Consider the following 25,950-nt stretch of genomic DNA (forward strand, 5'->3'; position numbering starts at 1 on the left):
TGGCTTTTTTTTTTGAGTTAGAATTTTGTTCTACATTTTTCTCCAGCTCTGTCTGGGACCTTCTATTGTGATCCCTGTCAGAGCAGTCAGAGGTGGTAGCCGGGCACCATCTAGTTGTACTGGACTCAGTCTGGTGGAGACCATAGTAGCTGTGGTATATTAGTCCTTTGGACTAATCCTTCCCTTTTGTCTTTAGTTTTCTTCATTCTCTCTTGCTTGTGAAGGGGTGAGACCATTGGAGTATCTTAGATGGCCACTCACAGGCTTGTAAGACTCCAGACGCTACTCAGCAAAGTTGAATGTAGAGAGTTTTCTTTATAAACTATGTTATGCCAATTGAGCTAGATGTTTTCTGAGACCATGGTCCCCACAACCCTCAGCCCAGCAATTCAGTCCCTAAGGGAGTTAGGATTTGTCCATGGAGCTTCTATGACCTTACCCTGAACAATTGTACTGGCTTCCCCAGTGTTGTGTCCTGTCTTACCCTTCACCGTGGTTACCGCTTATCTATTGTCTATTTAGTGTACTTAAACATGTTTTACATGTGCAATTCAGTGACAGTAATTAAATTCATCTTGTTGTACAACCATCCCCACTATCAGTTTCCATATTTTTCAATCATCCTTAACAGAAACTCAGTGTCAGCTTTAAAGCCTATTATTTTAGGATGAACAGGCAGACAGGAGAGCTTAGTGAGTAAAAGTACAGGCCCTGGGGTCAGGAGCCTACTTGAAACTCAATTCTTCCACTCACTAGCTATGAGACTATGGACAAGTTATTTCAGTTCTCTCAGCCTCAGCTTCCTCATCTACAAAATGGGGATAATCAGCGGATCTACCACAAAGGGTCAACGGGAAAATTAAAGGAAATAATGGAAATAACAATATGCACTGAATACATGTTAGTTATTCTTATTATTTTATGCAAAATCCTGATTAGCACAATTTCAAGTTTTTACTAATTAGTCTATTGTGCTAGAGAGAGAGAGAAAGGATTGAAGAATAAAAAGAACATGGGCTTTAGGGTCAGAGAGATCCAGGTTCTAAAGCTGGCTCTGCTGTGGGACCTTGGAAAAATCACTTCAACAGTCGGAGCCTAAGCTTCCTCACCTATAGAATGGTCAAGAACTCTTAGGGTGTGGTGGGCATTAAATGCAGCAGCCCACACAAATTGCCTGATGCAGTCCTCGATGCATACATATAGGTGTTCAATACTCATTCATTCCATTCCCTTGTACACAGGTTGAATTGTCTTGATCATTACTCTAAAGGCTATTATAAAAAAAATGGTGTTTATGTACGGCAGACTAAAACAAGATTACACTCTTCTGAATGTCCCTATTTCCTTCCTTGATGTTTAAAAAAATCAGTATTAAATAGATTTTGTAAGAAGGTAGATTCTGGCAAGGAAGGCTTTCTGTGTCTGCAGATGCAGGTACTCCCTCAGGACATGGTTTATCCCAGGTACACCCCAATGCTGTAACAGTGGAGGATTTTTAATAAAAGACTGAAGGCTCCCTTTATAAGACCTAGCTTAAAACCCGTGGTACAGTTGAGAATGATCAGGTTAAATGGGTAGAATACATGATAAAAATTTTGACACCTATTTATGGTTGATTAAAGAAGAATGTGTTTTAAGTTTTCTGTTTAAATCCATAATGTGATTTTTGAAAAGTGAGGGGGTGATGGTGGTAGTGGTGTGGGCAACAGATAAATGTTGGCTTGTTCTCCTTCTATTATTATTAATTCTCATCGTGTCCATTACCAATAGTGGAATTAGACTGGGAAAATCTAAGATCCAATTATAGAGGTAACCTTTTTGTTACTATTGGATTAAAGGTAGACCAGCCACTTTTTATGCCTCTGGACCTCAGAGGTAAGGCATTATTCTGGTTCTAATGCATTTAATGTCAAGGTGGGTTCCTTTTGAAATGCGTGATGCTCAACAGACCAGAGTTGGAGCCTCATTGCTGTGTAGGTTGAGCATTCTATTAGGTGATGCTTCCTGGATGTGTTAGTTTTGTAAACTTCTGCCTTTTTTCCCCTTTATTACTGTGAGGTAAGGCTTGCAAGCATGATTATGGCTTTCCTGTGTGATAGTTAGGGAGCCCTGATGAGTTTGTTTTTGTTTTTCTGTGTCATATTTGGAAAACCAGAGGTTCCCCATGTAACCTAATGAAAAGGTGCTCACAATAAATTACTTATCTAGCTCTCTTTGGTATATTGTCATACCACAGATAGGTGGTGCCAGAGTGCCACTTGCCTTATTGGTGGCTTGTATTACCAGATCATATTCCTCAAAATCCGTATTACCAACTGTCTTAGTAACCTAGTGCCGCTATAACAGAAATACCACAAGTGGATGGTTTAAACAAAGAGAAATTTATTTTCTCACAGTCTAGTAGGTTACAAGTCCAAATTCAGGGTGTCAGTTCCAGGGGAAGGCTTTCTCTCTTTGTTGGCTCTGGAGGAAGGTCCTTGTCATCTATCTTCCCCTAGTCAAGGAGCTTTTCCACGCAGGAACCCTAGGTCTAAAGGACACTCTCTGCTCCCAGTGCTGCTTTCTTGTTGGTATGAGGTCCCCCTGTGTCTCTACTGTCTTCTCTCTTTTATATCTCATAAAAGATTGGCTTAAGACACAATCGAATCTTGCAGATCTCATCAGCATAACTGCTGCTGATCCATCTCATTAACATCATAGTGATAGGATTTACAACACATAGGAAAATCACATCAGATGACAAAAACGGTGAACAATCCCACAAGACTGGGAATCATGGCCTGGCCAAACTTATACACATGTTTTTGTGGGACACAATTCAATTCATGACACCAACCAAAAATTTAAACACCTTCAATTAGTAAACATGCATTCCAATACTGAAAACACATGGCATCCAAAAAAAACGAGACAAAAAGGTAGTAACAAAAGGATAATGCAAGGATACCTGCTTATTTTCTATGAGTCTGAATCAACTTGATGGCAATGGTTTTGGTTTGGGTTTGGTTCTCATAAGGCTATAGGTCTCCTCATGGCAAAAACAGCCTTCTATCTCATCTATCTATTATCTACTTTTATACATGAGGGAAGGAATGTAGGAGAGAGGAAAGTAGGTACAGAAGGAGGGATCCAGAGGTAGAAGAACATCCCTGTGCCCATTAATAAATGTGACTGGCCTTTGGAAAAATTGAAATGGTAGCAGTCTACCTCCAGCATCCTTACTGGTGAAAACGGGAATAATTATACTTACCTAACACAAAAAAAGATTGTGAAGCACAGGTAAAAATAATATAGGTAAAAGAAATGAGCACAGGAGAGAAGTAGCATCTATTGTATGTCAGCTCTTTGTATTCTTTAATCCTCCCGCTCTAGCCAAATGGAATAACTAGCAAAAATCTGAAATTGTGCTAATCAGGATTTTGTACTAAATAATAAGAAGAATAGCTAACACTTATTCAGGGTGGATCACTATCCCCGTTGTTTCCTCTAATTTTCTCATTGACGCTATGAGGTTGTCATTGCTGGGTGCCGTCGAGTCGATTCCAACTCAAAGTGACCCCATGTGACAGAGTAGAACTTCTCCATAGGATTTTCTTGGCTGTAATCTTTAAGGGCCTCACGCATCTGTCAGTTTGTCATACTGTGGTGGCTTGCATGTCACTGTGATGTTGGAAGCTACGCCACCGGTATTTAAACTACCAGCAGGTTCACCCACGGTGAACAGGTTTCAGCTGAGCTTCCAGACTAAGACAGACTAGGAAGAAGGACCTGGAGGTCTACTTCTGAATAAATTAGCCAGTGAAAACTTTATGAATAGCAGCAGGACATTATCTGACCTAGTGCCAAAAGATGAGCCCCTCAGGTTGGAAGGCACTCAAAATGTGATTGGGGAAGAGCTGCCTCCTTAAAGTAGAGTCGACCATAATGACATGGATGGAGTCAAGCTTTCAGGACCTTCATTTGCTGATGCAGCATGACTCAAAATGAGAAGAAACAGCTGCAAACATCTATTGGAAGAAGTACAGCCAGAAGGCTCCTTAGAAGCAAGGATGGTGAGACTTTGTCTCACATACTTTGGACATGTTATCAGGAGGGATGAGTCCCTGGAGAAGGACATTATGCTTGGTAAAGTGGAGGGTCAGCGAGGAAGAGGAAGACCCTCAGCGAGGTGGATTGACACAGTAGCTGCAACAATGGGCTCAAGCATAACAACGATTGTGAGGATGGTGCAGGACCAGGCAGTGTTTTGTTCTGTTGTACATAGGGTCCTATGAATCAGAACCAACTCTACGGAACCTAACAACAACAATAACAATCTTTATGAGAGCAGATTGCCATGTCTTTCTCCTGCAGAGCTGCTGAGTGAGTTCAAACCGCCAACCTTTACGTTAGCAGCTGAGTGCTTAACCATTGTGCTACCAGGGCTCCTTATCTTATGAGGCAGGTTTTATTAATATTTCCATTTTGCAGGTGAGGAATCTGAAGCTGAAAGAACTGCTTAGCTTTACCTAAAGTTGCCCCTTTGAGTTCTGTGAGCCAGCTATGATGAGCCCTCATTTTACAAGCTCTGAAGGGCCAGTCACTCCTCCAAGGCCACATGGTTGGTAAGTGACAGGAAAAGATGCACATGCAGGTTTACAAAACTCCAAAGGCCAGGAGCTTTCCAGGATAACAAGTGGGGAGTTTTATACATGACAGGATGTGATGTGGGAGTATGAGCATTATAAATAACCATTTCCTGAGGCTGGTAATAATGGATTCCCATACCACAACTCAAAGAGGAAGAGGATGACAGCCCAAGAATTAAGGATCTCTTTACTGGTATAATATTAAACCAAAAGCCAGTTGCTGCTACATCCACTCTGACTCATGGTGACCCCACATGTGTCAGAGTAGAGCTGTGCTCCATAGGGTTGTCAATGGCTGATTTTGCAGAAGTAGATCACCAAGCTTTTCTTCTGAGACACCCGTGGGTGAACTCAAACCGCCAACCCTACACATCTGCAAAAGGTCAATGGGGTGGGGGACACAGGGTGAGAAGTGAGGTGACCACACTATGCCCTCAGATTATTTCCCACCCACACGTGGTTCTCTACCGAGGCCTTAAGGTGCTGGTGCAAGGCCCCTTTTTAAGTGCCAAGACCTACATCTTGGCTTTGCCCTGACTTCTCACATGACAAGGACAGAACTGTGGAAGGCTTAGTGCTTGATTCACGGAGGCTGATCTTTAAAGGTGGGACACTTTGTTCCTTTAAAGAAGGATGAAATGCTGAGAGAGGGAGAAAATGGTGTTGAGAGGGGCAGGGGGAAGGAGGGTCAGAAGAGACGAAGGCTTGGAGACTGGAGAGAGCAAATCAGCAGGAGAGGAGAGGGTTTCTGCAAATGCAGACTGCACCAGGGCCTGGCGACCTGCTGTCCTGGGAGGGGCCGGCAGGCTGTCTGTCCTCTGTCATGTCCTCCCGTGTGGGAGGTCATGTGGGAGGGAGAGGAGGAAAGTTGGTCTCAAGCTGTTGCCATGTGAGCCATAGTAAGACACACACCTTACGTTGAAAGCCAGTACACACCTCCACAGGTGAATAGAGAGAGAGAGACAATGAAATGAAAAAGACAAGGGACTATGTAGAATCATCACAACACAATACCCACCCTTTCTGTGTGCTATGTAGTCTGACATTTTGTTTCGTTACTTTCTCCCTTCCTCCCTGGCTCCTTCCATCCTTTCTTTTTTTAGTTTCTTTATTTTTTGTTGCTTGTGTGACCAGCAATGTCGATTTCAAGACTCACAGGGGGCCTATGCTGATAGTTGTAAAGTGCTGGCCTAGAAGAGGGGCCGCTGAAAGGGAGACCTGGGTCTCCTGGGAAAATCCTAGAGGACATGCCAAAGAACTCAGACCCCTCACCCTCCTCCACTGCTCTACCTCGGCCCCCCTCATAATTACAAAGTCCTCCCCCTCTTCCTGCTCTTCCTCTTTCTCCTCCTCCTTTTCTTTTTCCTACTACTTCTCCTCCTCCTACTGCTCCTTCTCCCCCTCCTCTTCCTCTTCCTCCTTCTTCTTCTCCTTCGACAGTTTCACCAGTGTCTGAGAATAACAGGATTTATTTCACAGACTTTCCCAATCAGGAGAATCCTCTAGGCGATTGGTTGATGCTACTGATTCCCAGGCCCCTCCCGTGGAGATTCTGAGCAGTTAAGTTCAGACTTCAAGGAGGGCAGATGCCCCGTCTAGGGTCACACAGTGGCAGAGGTGTATCTAGGGAAAATAGTGCCTATTCCAAGCACTGAAATTGCATCCCTGCAGGGGCATAACGAGGGTAATGAGCATCCAGGGGCAATCTCTAAGTTTCACACACACCCTACCCCCTGCCCCGCCCCAGTTTCATGATGAGTAGACATTGATAGCGATGATACATTAGCAGAAACACAGTCTCATCTCTTGTCCGGCTGCCTCAGTCTGGCGCCTTTCATATTTGTGGTGCCTCGGAATGTCATTCCATGCCTCATCTGGCACCCCATTGGACTTGAGCACAAGGGCGAGTGCCCCCCTCTACCTCCCCCGCCCCCCACTATACCTCTGGGCCTACCGTGCTTGAGGAAGGACATTGGGCCATACCAGGTTAATAGAAACTGCTCATTGGTGCCACTTTTCAAGAGGCGCCCAGGACACGTGCCATACCTGCCATACTTTAGGTGCACCCCTGCCAGTGACACCCTGATGGCATAGTGGTTAAGAGCTATGGCTGCTAACCAAAAGGTCAGCAGTTTGAGTCCACCAGACGCTCCTTGGAAACCCTGTGGGGCAGTTCTACTCTGTCCTATAGGATGTCCATGAGTCAGAATTGATTCGACGGCAATGCGTTTGGTTTTTTTGGTTTTCTGCCAGTGGGTACCACCCTTGGGGCAGGATGTTGTGGTCAGATGCAGGACAGGGGCCCCCTCAGTGACTGCAGGCTCCAGGAACAGTACATCATTAGCACAGGCCTTAGCCTGGCCCCAAGCACACAGCAAGTGAGGAGGGATGCCTTTGAGCTGGAACCCAGGCCATCTTAGGATCCCACCTTCCTGTAATGGCTTGATTTCTTGTTGGAGGATTCAGCCCCATCTCCCGAGCCAGCTCATCCCTAAGACAAGGGGAAACAGAGAGAGCTACTGTCTACCAGCGCCCAGAGCCCTCTGCCTCTTTCCCTGGTCCTGAGCAAGGCCTGGGGTTTGTGGGGAGGAGGGGGAATGAGTCACCTCCGGCCACTCACTGTCACTTGGTCCAAGGGGAGGGGGCAACTTTGGAGGTTTGCACATAGAGGGAGCAACCACCTTCTTGCCCGCCTACCAGCACACCACTGTGCCCACTGAGGCCCAGCAGAGGTCCTGGCTGGCTTGGAGGGGCTCTCCGAGGCCCACCAGTGCAGGAGGAGCCTGGGAGCCTGTCTTGCTGCAGGTCGACTTCCAGGCCTTGTCCTCTCTCTCACTCTCTGTGCTGCTTCTCTGGTGGGTCCTGTGGTTTAGCATTTCCTTCCTTACCTAGTTACAGCCCCAGCAGCCTGCAGCCTGGCTGCTACAGATACTTGTAAGAAAAGACACTGCAGAGAGCAGGAGGTCTTTTCAGGACCCAAAGCAGCACTGTGAGCAGTCAGAGCCCAGCCAAGCTATGTGGGTGGGGGCGTCAATGTGAACCTCAGCCCATCTCTTTCAGTCATTGCTGAAATGTCAGATTTTCATCGAGGCCAACCTCGATCGTTCTATTTTAAATTGCAACCACACCCTACCTGTGTACTCCTCAGGCCAGCTTACTGGCCTCCCCAGCATTACATGTCTGTATGGAGTAAACCAACCAAACCAAGCCTGTTGAGTAGATTCTGATTCACAGTGACCTTATAGGACTGAACAGAAGTTCCTCATGGGGTTTCCAAGGCTGTAATCTTTAAGGAAGCAGACTGCCACATCTTTCTTCCCCAGAGCAGCTGGTGGGTTCCAACTACTGGCCTCTTGGTTAGCAGCTGTGTACTTAACTACTGTACTGCCCGTCCCATTGCTGTTGAGTGGATTCCGACTCATAGCGACCCTACAGGACGGAGTAGAACTGCCCCATAGAGTTTCCAAGGAGCAGCTGGTGGATTCAAACTGCCGACCTTTTGGTTAGCAGCTGAATCCTTGACCACAGTGCCACCAGGGCCCCTTATACATGCAGTACTCAGTTATAATTTTACTTCTTTCATGTTCACTGTTTATTGTCTGACTTTCCCCACTGGTGTGTAAACTCCTTGAGGGCAGGGATCTTTGTCTGTTTTGTTCATTGATGCTCCTGCAGAGTGCCTGGCATTTGTTGTTAGCTGTTGTAAACTCGGCCCCCAACTCATAGGGACCCCATGCACAATGGAACCAAACACTGTCTAGTCCCGCACCATCCCCATGATTGCTTGCAGATTGGACCATCGTGATTCATAGGGTTTTCACTGATTAATTTTTGAAAGTAGATCACCAGGCCTTTCTTCCTAGTCTGTCGTAGTCTGGAAGCTCTGCTGAAACTTATTCAGCATCATAGTGACATGTAAGCCTCCACCGACAGATAGGTGGTGGTTGTGCATGAGATGCATTGACTGGGACTCTGACCTGGGTCTCCCTCATGGAAGGTGGTACCACTGAACCCCCACTATCCCCGCTTGGCTCTTAGAATGCCCCTCATGAATACTGTTGAATAAACAGGTGGCAGGATGCAGCTCTTCTAACTACACTTATGCCCCCCACCCCCAGCAGCTCAGTAGGAGCCCTTTAATACTAGCCAGTCAGAAGAGGGAGGTGAGGGATTCTGCAACATCTTTTCAAAAAATCAGTTCAAAAGAAACAAAATGAAACATTTCACAAGCGTTCTGATGGTGTGTTGTGGGGGTGGTGGGGGACTACCCAGACTGAAATCCCAACAATGAAGTTATGACAGAGGATTAAACACCGTCCTCTCTCCTTCTCTGTCTTCTTAAGTCCTTAGCATGTTTGTCAAAACGCGTTTCATTTGTCATTCTCACTGGATGGGAGGGCTCCTAGCAGCAGTTCCCTGGGAGCCTGGGGGACGGAAGGGAGAAGTAGTGGTGCCAAGGACCACGTTTGCCAACTTAGCAATTTTGTTTTGACCAGATTTGTTACCCTGAGAGGATCACTTGAACAGAAGGAATGTAGATCTTAGGTTATTCTTGTAGATGGGCCAAGGACTCAACCAGGTCCCATCACAAGTAGGTTGCAGCATAAATGGAATTAATATGAGGCTGTGGCATGTTGAAAGTGAGCTGGCCTCCACATTAGGGAGCCTGGCTTCTGGGGTTGGTGTGTGCTGTGGGGACACGTAGCCTTCATCGTTAACTTGCTTTGTGACGTTGCAAAGTCCCTTGTCTGGGCCTCTGTTGCCTCATTTCTAAAATGAAGTTGGACTAGAAAAATCCCTAAGACTCCCCCAGCTGCCCCAGATCTCTAGGAAACACTGAGTGTGTTTACCAATGAGGGTCCCTTTGGTCTCAACAATGGGTGCTAAGGGAGGCCACAGTCTCGTGTCCTGCAGGTTGAAAGATCAGGATGGATGCTTGTTTTAGGTTTTGCTTGAGGTACAGTCCTGATATGGAAGCTCTCCTTGTCCTGGGGTTTTATATGTATGTAAAACCAGTTTCTATTGAGTTGACTCCACTCATGGCAACCCTGCGTGTATCAAAGTAGAACTGTGCTCCAAAGGGTTTGCAGTGACTGATTTTTCAGAAGTAGATAACCAGGCCTTTCTTTTGAGGTGCCTCTGGGTGGACTCAAACCTCCAACCTTTTGGTTAACAGCCAAGCACGTGAACCTTTGCAACACCCAGGGACTCTGTCTCTCTCTAAATGTCTGCATGTGTGTGCACACGTGTTTTTGTGTGCACGTGTGTGTGAATGTATGTGCCGACATGCATGCATGCGTGTGTGTGTGTGTGTGTGTGTGTGTATTCCACTACCTAAAGACAAGGGTATCTTCAAGCGCCTGGCCTAGGATGGCCTCAGGGGATGGTGGTTCAGAGACGTTCTACTCTGCAGACCCTACCTGTGTAGATATGCTTCTCCAAGCCTTTGGAAGAATCCATGTCACTGAGTAGGGAACATGGAGAGGGGAATGGAAGGAGATAACAGGTTTTTGACAAGAATTATGCAATGAGTAGCTGATTCCTTCTGGTCTAGGAGATGGTTTGAATATTCTGGAAGCAAGACACCACAACAAGAAGGCTAAGCCAGGAGTCAGGGGACCTCAGCCACAGGAATTACACAATGAAATACAGAGCATAATATCCATATCATAAGGCTACAGAACTTTGGAGAAGGAGGAAGCCATCAAGACTTCATGAAGTGCCTTAAAGGCGGAGCCAGACAGACACAGATCAGCACAGATCAGCAGGGGGGCTGGGATGAGCACAGTCTGGCAGGGGCAATCCTGTGACAAGTTCTGGGAGGAAGTGAGGGTCCGAGGGCCCATGGAGGTGAAGGAGGCTGGGCTGGCTGGAGGCCACAGGAGGAGAGGAGGAGGCTGACCAGGTTGGTCCAAGAGCTAAGTCAAATGTCCTGTGGTGTCCTGAGGTCACACAGATCAGGGAACTTCAGGGCTCAGAGCAAAGGTTGAGCAGAGGGAGGAGACAATGGTTTTGTCTCTTCATCTGTGGTGTCTTCTGTGAGCCCATCATATTCTTCTATCTTGTAGGATTCTCAGTAAGTTAAGTCAAGAAATCAACAAGAATGAAGAGAGGAGGAGCATCTTCACACGCAAGTGAGTGGGGCATGTTTCCATGTTGGCTGTAATGAAATGCAAAAGAGTTTTCAAACCCAAATCAAACAGAACTATTTTTGTCCTGAGTTTTGACCTGTAGTGGTCATCTCAGTCCTGGGGCCTTTAAGCTGGAGCCCAATGAGAGGGCAGGTCCCTCTCCTTGCCCTGCGTCCTGCCCCAGTTCCGGGACAGCAGGGGAACTTCCCCTGGAGCGTCAGGCAGTCACGAGCTCCCAATCACGCCACCAGTGTGGCTTGGATGGTTTCTGGAATTCTGGGCCACCTGGTCCCTCTTGCCCAGTAACAAGGACAAAGGTACTGGGCAGTAAGACATAGCCTCCTCTAGGGGGTCCTCTCATGGGGCTGGATGGAGGAAAGAGGGAAGACTCCTTTAAACAAATAGGCCACTAATGCAATACTGTTTACCTCCGCAGACCTCAAGTTCAGCGGTTTCCTGAAGAGACAGGTAAAGGTCTCAGGGTTGAGAGATGATTGCTATAGGAGGTGACAGGCACTTCAGTTCTTCTGTCTTCTGGTTTATGGGGCTACTGGGGAGTCTGGCAGGTGGCCTCACTCAATTGCCTGCCAGCTAGTTCTTATTCAGAAGAGGACTGGAGCTCAGAATGAGGACAGGAGAGATGTCACGCTGCAGGGCACCTGGCTTATGACTACTACTCAGCTGGGACCCTCTGCAGAGACCACTGAGGAATTCTGGGAGGTCTATTTGGGAGCATAGGAAGGACTCAGCCATTGATTCAGCTCCTGTGCTAAGCCAGTCCCCCTGCTTTGGAGTCTTTCAAGCCGTTTTTCCGCTGGTAAATAACACATAGTATCAAAAACGCAGATTATTCCTGGGCTCCACCCAGTCCTGCTGAATACAAAGTTCTAGAGATAGGGCTCCAAGTTTCTGCGGGTTTTAAAACATCTTAGGTGGTTTTTATGAATGTGAAAGGTTGAGAACCACAGCCCTCAGGTAGAAATTCTAGAGCTGATGTCGCGTTGTTAACCGCAGGTATGTTGAAGTTAGGATGAAAGCCTGGGATGGGGCCTCAGATGGAGGAGCAGCTTTGACTTTCCTTCTAGTGGCTTCTTTCGGTCCTGATGATAGCGTTGTCTCCTCCCACAGAAAGCCACGAAGAAGACGAGGGGGGCTGGTCATCCTTTGTGAGTATCGTGTGGGTTGCCCTTCCACCTTTGCAGCAGTTTCTAGAGTGGCTTTTTAATGAGGAACAAACAAATGCCCAAAGCAGCAAGGCCTCTAACAAGATCCCAGGACAGCTGCGCAGGGGTTGGAAAATTTTCCCTGTAAAATACCAGATAAAACCAAACCAAACCCATTGCTGTCAAGTCCATTCCAAATATCTTCAGCCTTGTGAGCCACGCTGTCTTTGCTCAACTGTGTAACTCTGCCTTTTTAGCACCAAAGACAGTGCAAATGAATTGTGTAGCTGTGTGCCGATCAACTTTCCTTTACAAAAGCAGATGGCGGGCTGGACTTGGCCCATAGGCTGTAGTTGGCTGACCCATCCATTACTTATCATACCATCCTAACACCATGGCCTTCCCCCACCCTATCTCCCAAAAGGGACTGTCCCTAGAAATCTACAGTAACATAGCTTTTCTCCTGGGCTTAAGTCACCATCACTGGTACCAAGCGACATCGATTTCAGAATGAACTAGTAGCCCTGAAAGGACCTCAGGGAAGGTGCAATCCAGCTGTTTTTGCAGTTGAGGGGTCACAGTGACCTCTATTTGACTCTGGCGGATGCTGTGCATCCTCTCCCCAGAAAGCCATGTATATGGTCACCACACATGACACTAGACTCAGGCTAAACCAGTTGTTGAGTTGATTCCAACTCATGGCGACGCCATGGTGTCAGAGTAGAATTATGTGCCATAGGGTTTTTCCATGGCTAATTTTCTGGAAGTAGATCGCCAGGCCTTTCTTTTGAGGCACAGCTGGGTGGACTTGAACCTCCAACCTTTCCATTAGCTGCCAAGTGTGTTAACTGTTTGTGCCACCCAGGGACTCTAGACTCGGGCTAGATCTCCATTCTGGGGCATAGTCCAATCTGTTCATGTTACAGATGAAGCAACTAAATTCCCTGGAGAACACAGCTTATGAAATACAGCCATACGGCTAGTTAGAAACAAGCCTAGGACCCAGGTGGCTGACCCTCAGTCGAGTGGTCTACTGGTAAGCAGCTGCCTCTTTTTCTGTTATAAAGCAGGCACAGAACGCCCCAGGTCTTACTGAGATTCGAGTAAAAGTGAGCATTTCCATTGCAAAAGTGTCAGCCAAGTCTGGGCTTTCTACATGAAAACAAAGGCATATGACAGGTTTATTGCATCGCCAGGATAAATAGACCAGAGTTCACCTCAAATTTCTACATTTTCACCCAGAAACTGCATCTTTGCACTGCTTGCTTGAGGCAAGGCTCCTCAGTCTTGCCATAAACCAAGGGTTTTCCATGAGCCGGGGGCCGTTAGGCTCTGGAGTTTCATTTTGTGCCCAGCACCGCACAGGGGCCTTTGAGGTGGGGAATGGAGATAAAGGACCTGATCCTGTGAACATTCTATAGTATGGACAACACATAATATGAAAGAATATGATTGGGAACAAAAAGTGCATTAAAATATAGGAGCCAACTGATTAGGAGAAAACCATTGTTCTAGAAGCAGAGAGGATAGGTCCAGAACTTAGAGAAAGGCATATGGGATAAGGCCTGGTCAGGAAAAATGGGACTGAGTTGGGCAGGTTGAGGGAGGGACAATGCCCTTCTAGGAGGGTATCAGCAGTGGCTGGATGTGGCTGCCTTTCTGTGACCTCCGTGCTGAGATGATTGTTCCAGTTTTGCTAGCACTCAGCTACTGGAAGGTTGGCTGTTTGAACGTACTCAGCAGCTCTGCGGGAAAAAGACACGGCGATCTGCTTCTGTAAAGGTCACAGCCAATAAAACCCTATGAAGCTGTTCTACTCTGTCGCACAGGGTCACTTTGAGTCAAAAACGACTCAAGGGCACACAACAACAACAATTTTTATATTATAGGAATACCAACAGGGCAGGACTAAGACTTTTATGGAGTTCAGGAAAAGCTCAACCCTCACTTCGCTTTTCTAGTTTTTTTTTTTTTTTTTTTTTTTTTTTAATATTCCTAAAAAAGTAAAAAATAAATACAGGAAGTTTTCAGTTTAAAAACTTAAAGACAGTCTTTTCTTAAGCCACCTCTGAAGGCTGTCAGGATTTCTAGGCTGTGCTACATACCTTTCTTTGCCAAGTTGCAACTTCCAGCTGCTTTCAACACTGCCCTCTACTGTTGAGAAGTGCCCTGGGCTCCTTTATTTGCCCACTTAGCTTTGGCATAAAAGTGATGAGCCACTCATCACTTGGAGGCTGATGGAGCCACCTCCACTTGGGAAGTCATTACTGAGACTGTCCACTTTCATAATCCGTTGCCATCAAGTCAATTACGACTGTAAAAATGGCGTGGGGGGGTGGCGCCTGACCTCCTCTAACTTCACCGGGGGAAGGAGAATCAAGATCAACAGCCCAAGGCTGATTCCTATGAGGCAGAGGTCAGACATACCTCCTCTCTCCAACCTTTTTACCAATTCTGACACCAGCTGTCCCTCCCACGGCACTCTTCTGTTTTGGGTTTAATAATTTCTTGCACTGGCCATACAGAACTCACAGTTATGGGATTTATTAGGGAAGTAACAGTTTACAATCCAGGATCAGGAATGACTCAGGATACAGTTCCTTGGTCAGGACAGCTTCTCGGCCGGGCCCAGAGGTAGGCCTCTCCCTGGCCCTTTCCTCGGCCCTGGGCCTTTTAGCCCTTCAGCCCCTCAGTCCCTCGGGCTTCTCGGGCCTCTTGGACCTCATGGGCCGGCCCAGCTTCTACCCTGCTCCGGCAAGTGTTAGAAAGCTGTTTAGTTCCAGCAATAAGTGCCCAGAGGCACCCTACTCCATCAGTAAGCCTCAGCCCACATGTGCTCAGCTCTCTCGCTCTGTGGGTATTGGAGTAGAATGGTGCTCCATAGAGTTTTCAATGGCTGAGTTTTCAAAAGTTGATCACCAGGCCTTTCTTCAGAGGTGCCTCTGGGTAAGCTTGAACCTCCAACCTTTCAGTTAGCAGCTACCGCGTTAACCGTTTGTACCTCCTGGAACTCCATCCACTTTCATAGATTGCTTCAAAGGCAGTCACTCAGCACCTAGGGCTTTCTTTCTCTGAGACCCAAGAAGTAAAACTAAACTAAAATAAAAAATTAGAAACAGCATCTTTTCCAAGAGAAGAGCTTCAACAACGGGGTGTCAGATTCCATGAATAATAACTGTCGTTTTTCAACTCTCAGAAAAAAAATAGCACCGCCTCTGACTATCTCCTCTCAGACAACTTAATATGCCTTCTAATTAGCAGGCTTTCATTGTCTGGTTTCCCCTGTTAGCATGACCTTCAAAGTTGCACTAGGTTATAATGAGAAGAACGTTTGGAGCACGGGCACACTAGGAACAGAGCTGACAATTAACCACTGTCTTCACAAATGCTGCAGGCATGTAGTCTGCTCTTCCCGATGCCTGGAGTGAAAAATGTGCTTACTCATGACAGAGCCGTTCCCCCACCCGCTATGCCAGCCAGGGTCCTCCTCCTGGTCTCTTCTGCTTTTCTCTGTTATGCAAAAAAAGGCATAGAGGAAAAAGCACTTGCCTCAGCTGCTAACCAAAAGGTTGGAAGTTTGAGTCTACCCAGAGGTGCGTCGGAAGAAAGGCCTGGTCATCTACTTCTGAAAAGTCAGCCATTAAAAACCCTAGGGAACACAGTTCTAGTCTGACACACATGAGGTCACCCTGAGTTGGAATCCACTTGACAGCAACTGTATTTTTTTGTTTGTTTGTTTGTTTTATTTTTTAATGGTTGGAAGACTCTGATGGAAATCTCAAGCCCATGACTTGCTGGTCCTGCGATACTGGGCTCCCTGACCTCAGCTTCCCTGTCTGTAAAATGAGAGTAGCCACTCTGGGGCTGCCTGCCCTCAAAGGTGTGCTGTTGGGAGGCTTCTCAGAGAGAGTAGATGCAGGCACGTGGAGTGCCATGGAGTCTCTATGAACGGCACTCACAAACTTCCTGTCACCGTGTGTCAATAGGAAGATGACTATGAAAGTCCCACTGAGGATCAGGATGGGGAGGATGATAATGACTACGAGTCCCCCAATGAGGAGGAAGAGGAACCCGTGGAGGACGATGCCGATTACGAGCCACCACCCTCCAACGATGAGGAAGCCTTGCAGAATTCCATCCTGCCTGCCAAGCCTTTCCCCAACTCCACGTACATCGGTAAGGGCCCACTTCCTGATTTCTGCCCTTGGCAGCCCAGAGCCAAGCTCCCCACTGCTGCAAGGGAGGCCGTTGCCTAGCATGTCCCCATGTAGCAGAAAGCTTTGCGCACTGATGCCAGCTCAGTTTCTTGCCAGCTGTGTGGCTTTGGGCAAATGACTTCACGTCTCTGGGCATCAGTTTCCTTATCTGTGAAATAGGGTTAATAACAGTATGGACCACATAGACTTGCTGTGAGGATTATTGATAAAGCAGATAATTCATTGCCTATGGTGGCCGTTATCAGCATTAAAATGCCACTTAAGGGTATTCAGCACTTATAACTCATTCTGTGGGTTACTTGGGTACTCAAAAGTATTTTCTGTTCCTCCCATCTTTTGGCCAATTCATAGCTGGGTGACACTACCGCCCACAGACTATTAGAACAGACATAAAGATATTGAAGTGAGGTTTGACTCTAACTTAAGAAAAAAAAAATGTAAACAGTATCCAAAGATTTTCATTGTCTATCTGTCCCTGTTGGCCCATTTCTCCCTCATTTATTCATTTATTCATTCAGCAAACGTTATTGAACTCCTCTATGGGGCAGGAGTCCCTGGATGGCTCAAACGATTAAGCAATCGGCTACTAATCGAACGGTTGACAATTCAAATCCACTCAGAGGCACCTCGGAAGAAAGGCCTGGTGATCTGCAGCTGAAAGGTCACAGCCCTGAAAACCCTATAGAGCACAGTTCTACTCTGAAGCACATGGGGTCGCCATGAGTCAGAACTGACTTGATGGCAACTGTATTTTTGGTAGTACCATAGGGCAGGCACTCTTCTAAGTACTGGAAAAGCTTGAGGAAGGAAGACACAGCTCTTACATTCTAGTAGTGGTGGTGACAGAGAATAAACACATACACACTTGCATAATATATCAGGTAGTGAACTGGAAAGTTGATGATTAATACCACAAAAAAATTAATACTGTTTGGCCCTTTATACTTATGTCATGCTTTTCAATTTTAAAGCACTTTCACAAACACTATCTCAATATCTCATTTTGTGTTTTTAAGCACCCTGTGAGATAAGGACAACAATTATCACGCCTATTTCACATATAGGGAAACTGAGGTCCAGAGAAGAAATAAGTAACTGAGTTGTTGAGTACCTTGTTTGTGCCAGTCATGAAGATACAGAGTGAACAAGCTGGTCCTCAGCCTCAGGAACTCGTGGTCTTGTGGATGAGGCAGCATCGAACAAATACATCTCAACAGTTTGTAATTAAACAGTGACATGTACTCCAGAGGACAAGTTTAGGAGCTGAGTTTGGAGGGTATGCCTGGTCTGCACTTGCTTCCCTGAGTATTTGCTTTTTAAGATGAAATTTAAAGAATAAGTAAGAGTTGGTTAAGTGAGGGTGAGTGTGGGAAGGGAAGAGTATTCTAAACAGGGAAACAGCTATGCAAAGGCCCTGAGGCTCGAAGGAGCCTGATATGTTGGAGGAGTTGAGAGACGGCCAATATGGATGGAGCAGTTGAGATTAGAACTCTGTGCTCTGTGGAAGAATGACTCCTCTGCATGGCCAGGGTTAGGGTGAGGCAGAGAGGTACCCAGGACACCAAATGTAAGGAGCCACTCGCCTCCTTGTCTCTCTTGCCTTGTAAGTCCTGTCCTGGCCTTTTCCCGACACAGGGGTAGGGAATTACTGGCCTGTTTACTTGGCCTAAGGTTACTTCTAAGGTGAGCAGAATAATGCGAGCTTCTGTTCAAGGCAAGTCCAGGCCCCATTTAAGAGTGTGTGATTTGGTGATGGGAGTTGGCACCTAGATTCCCTGCCCAGCTCCTCCTTTTAGGGGGAGAGATGACCAAAAGGAGGAGGTGCAAGGGGAAAGGACAGCCCAGGGGGTGTATGAGGGGAAGGAAGAGGACCTAGAGCAGGATACTGATAAGCAATGACAACGGCTTAACCCACGCAGGCAGCTGGATGTGCCCGTGTGTGTGCATGTGTACAGTCTCTGTCCCTGCACGTGTCTCTGTGTGTGCATGTGTATGTCTATATGTGCGTTTGTGTGCATGTATTCAGTCTCTGTGTCCATGCATGTGCCCATGTGTGTGCATGTGTAAGTCTATATGTGCGTTTGTGTGCATGTATATAGTCTGTGTGTCCACGTGTGCACCCGTGTGTTGCATGGGTATGTCTATATGTGCGTGTGTGTGCATCTCTGTGTGTATGTGTATATGTGTGTCTGTGGGCATGTGTGTGGGCATGCATGTGTGTGCATACGTATGCAGGTGTGTCTCTGTGTACATATGCATCTGTGTGCGCATGTGTGTCTGTGAGCACATGTGTGTCTTTTCTGCAAGCATGTGTGTGCATGTGTGCACATATATATCCGTGTGTGTGTGTATGTCTGTGCAGGAGGGGGTATGTGTATGCTTGCTTCTTTACAATTTTATCTGAAAATACTCCCTCCTGGTGCTGGTTTAGCTAATAGAAGGAGCCTTTTTTTTTTCACATTTTGATCAGCAAAAATTCTAATAAAGACTCGTTTACAAGAGGTGAGGTGAAAATGACTCCTGGGTATAAAGAGAGTAAATGGCTCAGGAACTAGGGTAGGCATGAGACCAAGGATTCCCCACTGCTTGTGAGACTAGGTTTGAGGCAAGTGCCTACCACAGCTGGGTCTTGTGTTGGCACTGGTGGAAGTCTGGGGGCAAGGGCCAGGTGCCCCTGGTGACCTGAGCCATGCAGAGCTGGGCACAGGATCTGTTACCCAACACTCTCCTTGGTTTAGCATTTCTCCTTTAATTTTAGTATGTTTGTATTTCCACAGACAGGCTCGCCTCTGGGAAGGGCCCCCAGCAGCCTCCTGTGCCCCCTCAGAGACCTATGGCTGCCCTCCCTCCCCCGCCAGCTGTCCACCCTCCCCCGCCAGCCAGCAGGAATCTCACGGTAGGCCTGCCTTCTTCTGGGGTATTCTGTGTTTACTCCTGTCATTTTCTCTGCCAGGCAGAGAAGAGAAGATACTAACAACTTTATCTAATTCTAATTCTGTAAGAAAATATTATATAGAGCCTGGGAAAATGCGTATACTCAGGTACAGTGGTTTTGGGGGTTGAATTATCGGTGATTTTTATTCATGTCATAATGCTTTTTTTAAAAAATCTTAAACAATCTAAACTACTTGTATAAATAACAAGCCCCCATTCTGGTATTTGTTGTGCTGTAATTTTACGCTATTGAAAATAAGTGAAAACTGTAAAATAAACTCTAAGAAAATCATATTAAACAGCTGGCCCCTACAGATATGGTGGGGCACAAAGCCTTCCTCTCTTCTGCAAAGACTTCCGCCACCTGCTGGCCAATGCTTGCAATGCCAAGCACAAACGCCTTCACACCACAAGGGTTGCAAGGCCATCTGCCCTGGGAGGAAAAAAAGAGTCAGTAAATCTGCTTTCCTCTTTCTTCAAGCATATGGTCCCAACCCTGTGGATTGAATTACATCCCAGAGAGATGCCGAGAAGCTCAGCCTAAGGAGTCAGTACCTGGGAAAGTGTTCTCTTTACAAGTGACTTGAACACTAAGCATTAAGCTATGGCTAATGTCAAAGTGTCAGGGCTAGAGGGAGGGGTGGGAAGTATTTTCCCCAAAATACAAAATGCAGATCACACCACAGTTGTGTTCTCCTACCTGAGAATAGATGGCTCCCTCCAGCTTTTGCAGTTCCATTGCACAGGGGACTGTTGGGGCTGAATTTATCTACCAATATGTTTTGCTATTGAAACCTGATCGAGTCTACCCAGAGGTGCCTTGGAAGAAAGGCCTGGCAATTTACTTCCAAAACAACAGTCATTGGAAACTCTTTAGCACAGCTGTACTCTGACACACCTGTGTTGCCATGAGTTGGAATTGACTAAACGGCAACTGGAAAATTGAAATCTGAAGGCCTTTACTTCCAACTGCTGGGAGACAGAATTCACTCATTCAATCAATAGATATTTATTGAGCACCTAGTGTGTGCCAAGTAGTGTTCCAGATGCTGGGGATATAGTGAGAAAAAGACAAAAATAAAGTCCTTGTTTTTATAAAGTTTAGATTTGGGTTGGGGGAGACAGATAATAAATAAGTAAACATGTATAAACAAGATAGTTTTAGTTGAAATGTGTGGCTAGGGTGATAGGAGGCCAGCTAAGGTGATGATGGATGGGCAGGTGACACTGAGCTGGGACAGAATGAGCCCGTCATGGGAAAAGCCAGGAGAAGGATATTCCTGGCAGAGGGAAACACAGTACAGAGATGCCAAAGAAGGTAAGCTTGAGATTTTCTAGGAGCTGCAAGAAGACCCTTTTGGTGAGAGTACAGTGAGCACCAGAAGGGGTTGGGAGAGTGGACAGGGGCCAGCTTATGCAGTGCCTCACAGGTCTTGGCAAGTTTTTATTCTGTTCTGAATGTGAAAGAGCCGTTGGATGGTTTAACAGGGGAGTGACATGCTCACTTGGCTATCATGCGGAAAATACTTTGGATGAGAGAGTAGAAACAGCGGGCTCAGATAGGAGGCTACTGCAGAAGTTCAGGTGAGAAACGGAGATGTATGCTTGTGAGTGGAGTCCCTCGGTGGTACAAATAGTTAATGTGCTCAGCTGTTAACCAAAAGGTTGAAAGTTTGAGTCCACCCTCAGGTGCCTCAGAAGAAAGACCTGATGATCTACTTTTGAAAAATCAGTAACTGAAAACCCTATGCAGCAAAGTTCTACTCTGACACACAGGGGGCCGCCATGAGTCAGAGATGACTTGATGGCAACTGGATGCTTGTGGGTAGAACATGGGGATGGGTAAAAGTGAACAGAACCAGATATATTTGGGGAGATTAAGCCACCAGGACTTGCTGATGTGCTCAAAACGCTTCCTAACATTTGGATCTTTTTTAAGCAGCCTCTACTCCCACCCCAGCCCAACCATGAAGAGCCTAGTAGAAGTAGAAACCCCCAAGCACCCCAAAGGCGTAAGTATGAGGGCTGCCTTCTCTTGCCCACCAGCTACCCACACTGCCACCCCCAGCAGAATGCTTTCTTCTTTTTAATTGACCTTCATTTTCTTCCCTTCTAGTCCCTGCTCCTTTGATAGACAGAAGCAAGAAACCTCCCCTAGATCGGTCATTAGCTCCATTTGACAGAGAACCCTTCACACTAGGTTGGTAAAATTCATATTTGATGAGCTCAGTCTTCTTATTTGTAAAATGGGTGTTCTGTAAGAAGAAACTATTTTATAAAACGCTAAAGTGTTATGCAAATGTTGGGGTTGTTTTTTGATGTAGGTGCGGAGTTGATGAAACAGTGGCTATACTATAGTCCTTTTCCCCCAGAATTTGCACAGAATAATCTTGGATGGTAGCTACCCCCACATGGAGCTATTTTCAATTTAATTCTAAACCTTAGCTATCATTTATTGAGCATCTACTACTACATTATTTCTAATCCTTACACCAACCCAACAAAAAAACTGTTGCTGTCCAGTTGATTCGAACTCATGGCAACCCCACGTGTGTCAGAGTAGAACTGCACTCCATAGGGTTTTCAACGGCTGTGACCTTTTGGAAGTAGATCACCAGGTCTTTCTTTCGAAGAGCCTCTGGATGGGTTTGAACCACTAACCTTTGGTTAGCAGCTGAGCACTTAACCATTTGTGCCACCCAGGGACTCCTAACCCAACAAAAACCCATTGCTGTTGTGTCAATTTCAAGTCATAGTGACCCTATAGGACAGAATAGAACTGCCTTATAGGATTTACAGAAGCAGACTGCCACATCTTTCTCCTGCAGAGCAACTGGAGGGTTCAAACTGCTGACCTTTTGATTAGCAGCCAAGCACTTAACCACTACACCACCAGGACTCCTTAACCCAACAAAGGTGGTGTATTATTATCCCCACTTTGCAGACGATAAAACTGAGGCATTTAAGAAGGCTTGACTAATTTGTCCCAATTTACAGAAGTGAGTTCAGAGCTAGGATTTGAAGCCCTGTCTTTCTGGCTTCAGAGCGGGTGCTCTTTTCTACATCATGCTACAGTTGGCAACTCGGGATTTTCACTTGCTATGAACTAGGGAGGTGTGGGGAAAGAGTCCCAGACTTGGAGGGATAAGGAGACCAGAGTCCCAGCCCCAATCTAGCCCTTCTTAGCTACATGCTGAGCAAAGCATTTAGCCTTTTGCAGCCTCAGTCTCCTCATCTGTCTGTGAAATGACATTTAAGTCTTAGATTTGAGAAGGCTGCTCGCTGCTGCTGCTGCCCCTACTGCATCCCAGCTCTGCTGACTCAGGCAAAGCTGAGCCGGTATTCTAGTTTCAACTTGTCCCCTGCAGAGAGCTGCACGAGATGAGTGAAAAGGAAGGCAGAGAGATGAGACTTCAGACTGTAACCCTGCTCAGTAGAGGAGCCAAGCCATCAGAAAAGTGAAATACTGATGTCAAATCTTTCAGATTCAGCTCCAGACACAAAAGCTACCCTTTTAAAAGATTCTTCTTACTCTGCCTCTCCCCTTTCCCCTCTCCTTTTCCTTCTCCTTCTTCCTCTTCCTTTTTAAAGGCACCCTTTCTTGGCAATACCAGCTCTGCCCTTGAATTACTCCCTTTTCCATGATGTTTTGGGAATCCTAACTTCTTCTTACAATGCTTAGCCTCTAAGCATGAGACTCCTAACATTCCTAGAGAATATGCATAAATCGGTAGATATGTTTAAAGAAAATCTATTTAGAACTAGGATATAAATCTCAGTTTCTTGAGTATCCCTGTAAAGTAAGTGTTCCACCCAAATAATACAAATAATAGTAAATATCTTTTATACCTTCAAAACTCTCTCCTACTAGACAGTGAGATTTTCACAGTGGGACGATAGTTTTAGCACCTACCGTGGGCCTGACATACACTCACCCCTTAAGGAATGCATCTTGTTGTAAAAGTGCATCTCCAGACCCATCCTATCACCTCTCACCTTAGGATGTTAACAATACCTAGGAGTGGGAGGGAAGGAGAGAAAGGAGCTAACTAACAGTTGTTCAGCGTCCATCCATCGTGTTCTTGACCCTGCACATACATTGTCACATGATCCTAATGGCAAACTTAGGCAGTTTTAACCTGTAATCCCCATTTTACAGATGAGGAAACTGAGACTCAATAACTTTAAATAACTTGCTTAAGATCACATAGGATTTGCTTCTAGGCCTGGTTGAATCCAGTTAGTAATACTTCTATCACATAGAAGACAAAGGTCATGTTTACTCTAGGGAACTTCAGACAGAAGAAAAAATAAATTGCTTTGAATAATCTTGCAATGCAGAGTTCTCAGGTTCACCTGCTGTTTCTCAGGGAGCTTGCATGTCATCTGTTTCAGAAGATAAAGGAAAATAAACAAACAAAAACCACTACCACCAACAATAATAACAACCAAAAACAATTTACAGTACACCATGAGAATCTCCAGAGCCCCTGGATGGTGCAAACAGTTAATGCACTCAGCTGCTAAAAGAAAGTTTAGAGGTTCAAGTCCATCCAGAGGTGCCACGGAAGAAAGACCTGACAATCTACTTCTGAAAAATCAGCCATTAAAAGCCCTAAGGAGCACAGTTCTATTCTGACACCCACTGGGTCACTATGAGTCGAGGTTGACTTGGCAGCAGCTAGTAGGAAAATTTTCTAAAATCCTCTGCCCCAAGTTAAAAGTTTTTCCAGAAATATTTGTGAAGAAACTAACTGGACTACTTTATTTAATATCAAGTATACTACAGGATTGGAGGAAAATTAACCCCTCCATGGCAAACTGGGTTTATTTCAGATATGGAAATAAACTTAGGCAATACAAAGAACACTTTGGCCAATAAAAGAGATGTAAAAACCCAGAAGACATGAAGCCTTTTTATCATCAGTTATATAAAATAAAATGTTGAAAAGAAGCTCAGAACCCACAATACTGTTTGTATGTAGGCAAAGCTGTGTGACCTTGGGCAAGTCACTTAATTTCTCTGAGCCTGTAAAGTTAGATGCCCTGTAAGGGAACCTACCAGGTTGAAAGTCATGATTCCTCAACACTTAAACCCGATCAGCCTACTAAAGGGCTCAGAAACTCATGGTTTTAGCAAACTGTTTTTAAACCTCATGTTTATTGAATCCTGGATACAAGATCCATCTGTTGCTTGTTATTTACAGGAAAGAAAACAGCATTTTCTGACAAGGTAAGCTGTGTCCTTGTTTTTTTTTATCTTTTTCATCTTGCCCTCATTCTTTGAAAAGTGCTGGGGAAACTCACATGTCTTCCTTGCTGTTTTACAGCCCTCGATTCCGGCAGGCAGGTAAGACTCTCTGTTGCATCTGCCTTGAAGGCACATGGTACATGCCGAAGAACTCTGTGTTTCTCACGGTCTTTCTCTGAACTACGCAGGCCTCTCGGGGAGCATTTACCCAAGATACAAAAGCCTCCTTTACCACCAGCCACCGAAAGACACGAAAGAAGCCCCCTGCCAGGGAAAAAGCCACCTGTGCCAAAGTAACTGTCTTCTGTTTCTTGTCATTCAAATGAGTGGATGCCACATACTACCTGCCTAGTGTTAGGGCTGCATTGGAGACTGAAAAGGATTGGCATTGTTAGATGGGAGTGAGCTCCTTTTACTGCTGTGGTTGAGAAATGTTCAGGCTGCTCAAGTTAGAGATAAAGTACCAGGGTCTCTGGAGAAAATGGGAATCTAGCAAAGAAATAGGGAGTTGCTTTATCAGAAGTATGGGAATCACTGCTGTTTATAGACAGCTGTCCTCATACGGGCAAATATTTGGTTGCGTTTTCCTACATTTTTATACCAAAACCTGCACCATGCATAGGAACCAGGCCTATCATTTTCTTTTTAATACAGGTAGCAGAGAGGAAATGACTGGGGGGGAGGTTTTGAGGTCACCGTATGTGGCTTCCTTACTGCTCAACTACATTTTCTAACTGCAGAATACTGAGGCTTGCACCAATATTTCTAACTTTACTGTATAGTTATTTGGGGCCTATTTACCAAATGGCACAAATGTATCTGGGGTCAGGCCCAACCCCACTACTTGTTAAGCATATTACCAAGGCTTCTATTTATTTTATCTGTGAAATGGGGATTCATAACTACTGTCATTGTTTGGTTTGTAAGGATTAAATCAGCACCAGGATTGTTGTTGTTAGCTGCTTTCAAGCTGGCTCCAACTCATGGCAACCTTCTGTATGGCAGAATAAGATGTTGCCCTGTCCTGCGCCATCTTCATAATCTTTAATATGTTCGAGCCTGTTGTTGAGGCTATTGTGTCAATCCATCTCTTCAAGGGTTTCCCTCATTTTTGCTGAGCCTCCACTTTACCAAACATGATGTCCTTCTCTTGCCATTGGTCTTTCTTGATGATGTATCTAAACTATGTGTGTCAAAATCTCACCATCTGTGCTTCTAAGGAGCATTCGGGGACCAGCACTAAGACATGCCAAAAAAACTCAGTAATCAAGTTAAATAATATTCCAGTGCAATATTTCAAAAAATCAAAATGAGTGCAAAAAGAAATCTTAATGAACCAAGTATCAAAGGACTAAATAAAGACACAATGAGATGGTGCCATGTGAAGCATCTCACACACAGTAGGTGTTCAACAAACTTCCCTCCTCTTCCCCCTCTTCTTAAAGAGACTATGGTGTGGGGCCAGGCATTACAGAAGCTTGTGCAGCTTAAAGGCGGCTGTCACCATATCTGTGTGACAAGTCTGTTTATCTGGGTCAACTGAACTGAGCCCCTTTTGGAGAAGTCCCAAAACAGCAACATTTCCAACTGTCTTCTCATTACATGGAGGGTGAGCCCTGAGATAGC

The 25,950-nt window shown here is 45.7% G+C and overlaps 1 protein-coding gene across 1 annotated transcript in view; it reads left to right on the forward strand.

The window, feature by feature from the left end:
- Positions 1-25,950, forward strand: part of LCP2 (lymphocyte cytosolic protein 2) — a 58,590-nt gene that overhangs the window by 16,744 nt on the left and 15,896 nt on the right. The window contains exons 4-16 of the mRNA XM_023726511.1: positions 10,697-10,762; positions 11,196-11,227; positions 11,888-11,925; positions 13,943-13,945; positions 15,909-16,098; positions 18,917-18,999; positions 19,158-19,170; positions 20,671-20,672; positions 21,013-21,085; positions 21,190-21,273; positions 24,281-24,306; positions 24,404-24,423; positions 24,513-24,617. Coding sequence (XP_023582279.1) covers positions 10,697-10,762; positions 11,196-11,227; positions 11,888-11,925; positions 13,943-13,945; positions 15,909-16,098; positions 18,917-18,999; positions 19,158-19,170; positions 20,671-20,672; positions 21,013-21,085; positions 21,190-21,273; positions 24,281-24,306; positions 24,404-24,423; positions 24,513-24,617 — 735 coding nt within the window. The remainder of the gene's footprint in view (positions 1-10,696; positions 10,763-11,195; positions 11,228-11,887; positions 11,926-13,942; positions 13,946-15,908; positions 16,099-18,916; positions 19,000-19,157; positions 19,171-20,670; positions 20,673-21,012; positions 21,086-21,189; positions 21,274-24,280; positions 24,307-24,403; positions 24,424-24,512; positions 24,618-25,950) is intronic.

Source organism: Trichechus manatus, unplaced genomic scaffold (assembly GCF_000243295.1).
Source record: "Trichechus manatus latirostris isolate Lorelei unplaced genomic scaffold, TriManLat1.0 scaffold00011, whole genome shotgun sequence".
Classification (NCBI taxonomy): domain Eukaryota; kingdom Metazoa; phylum Chordata; class Mammalia; order Sirenia; family Trichechidae; genus Trichechus; species Trichechus manatus.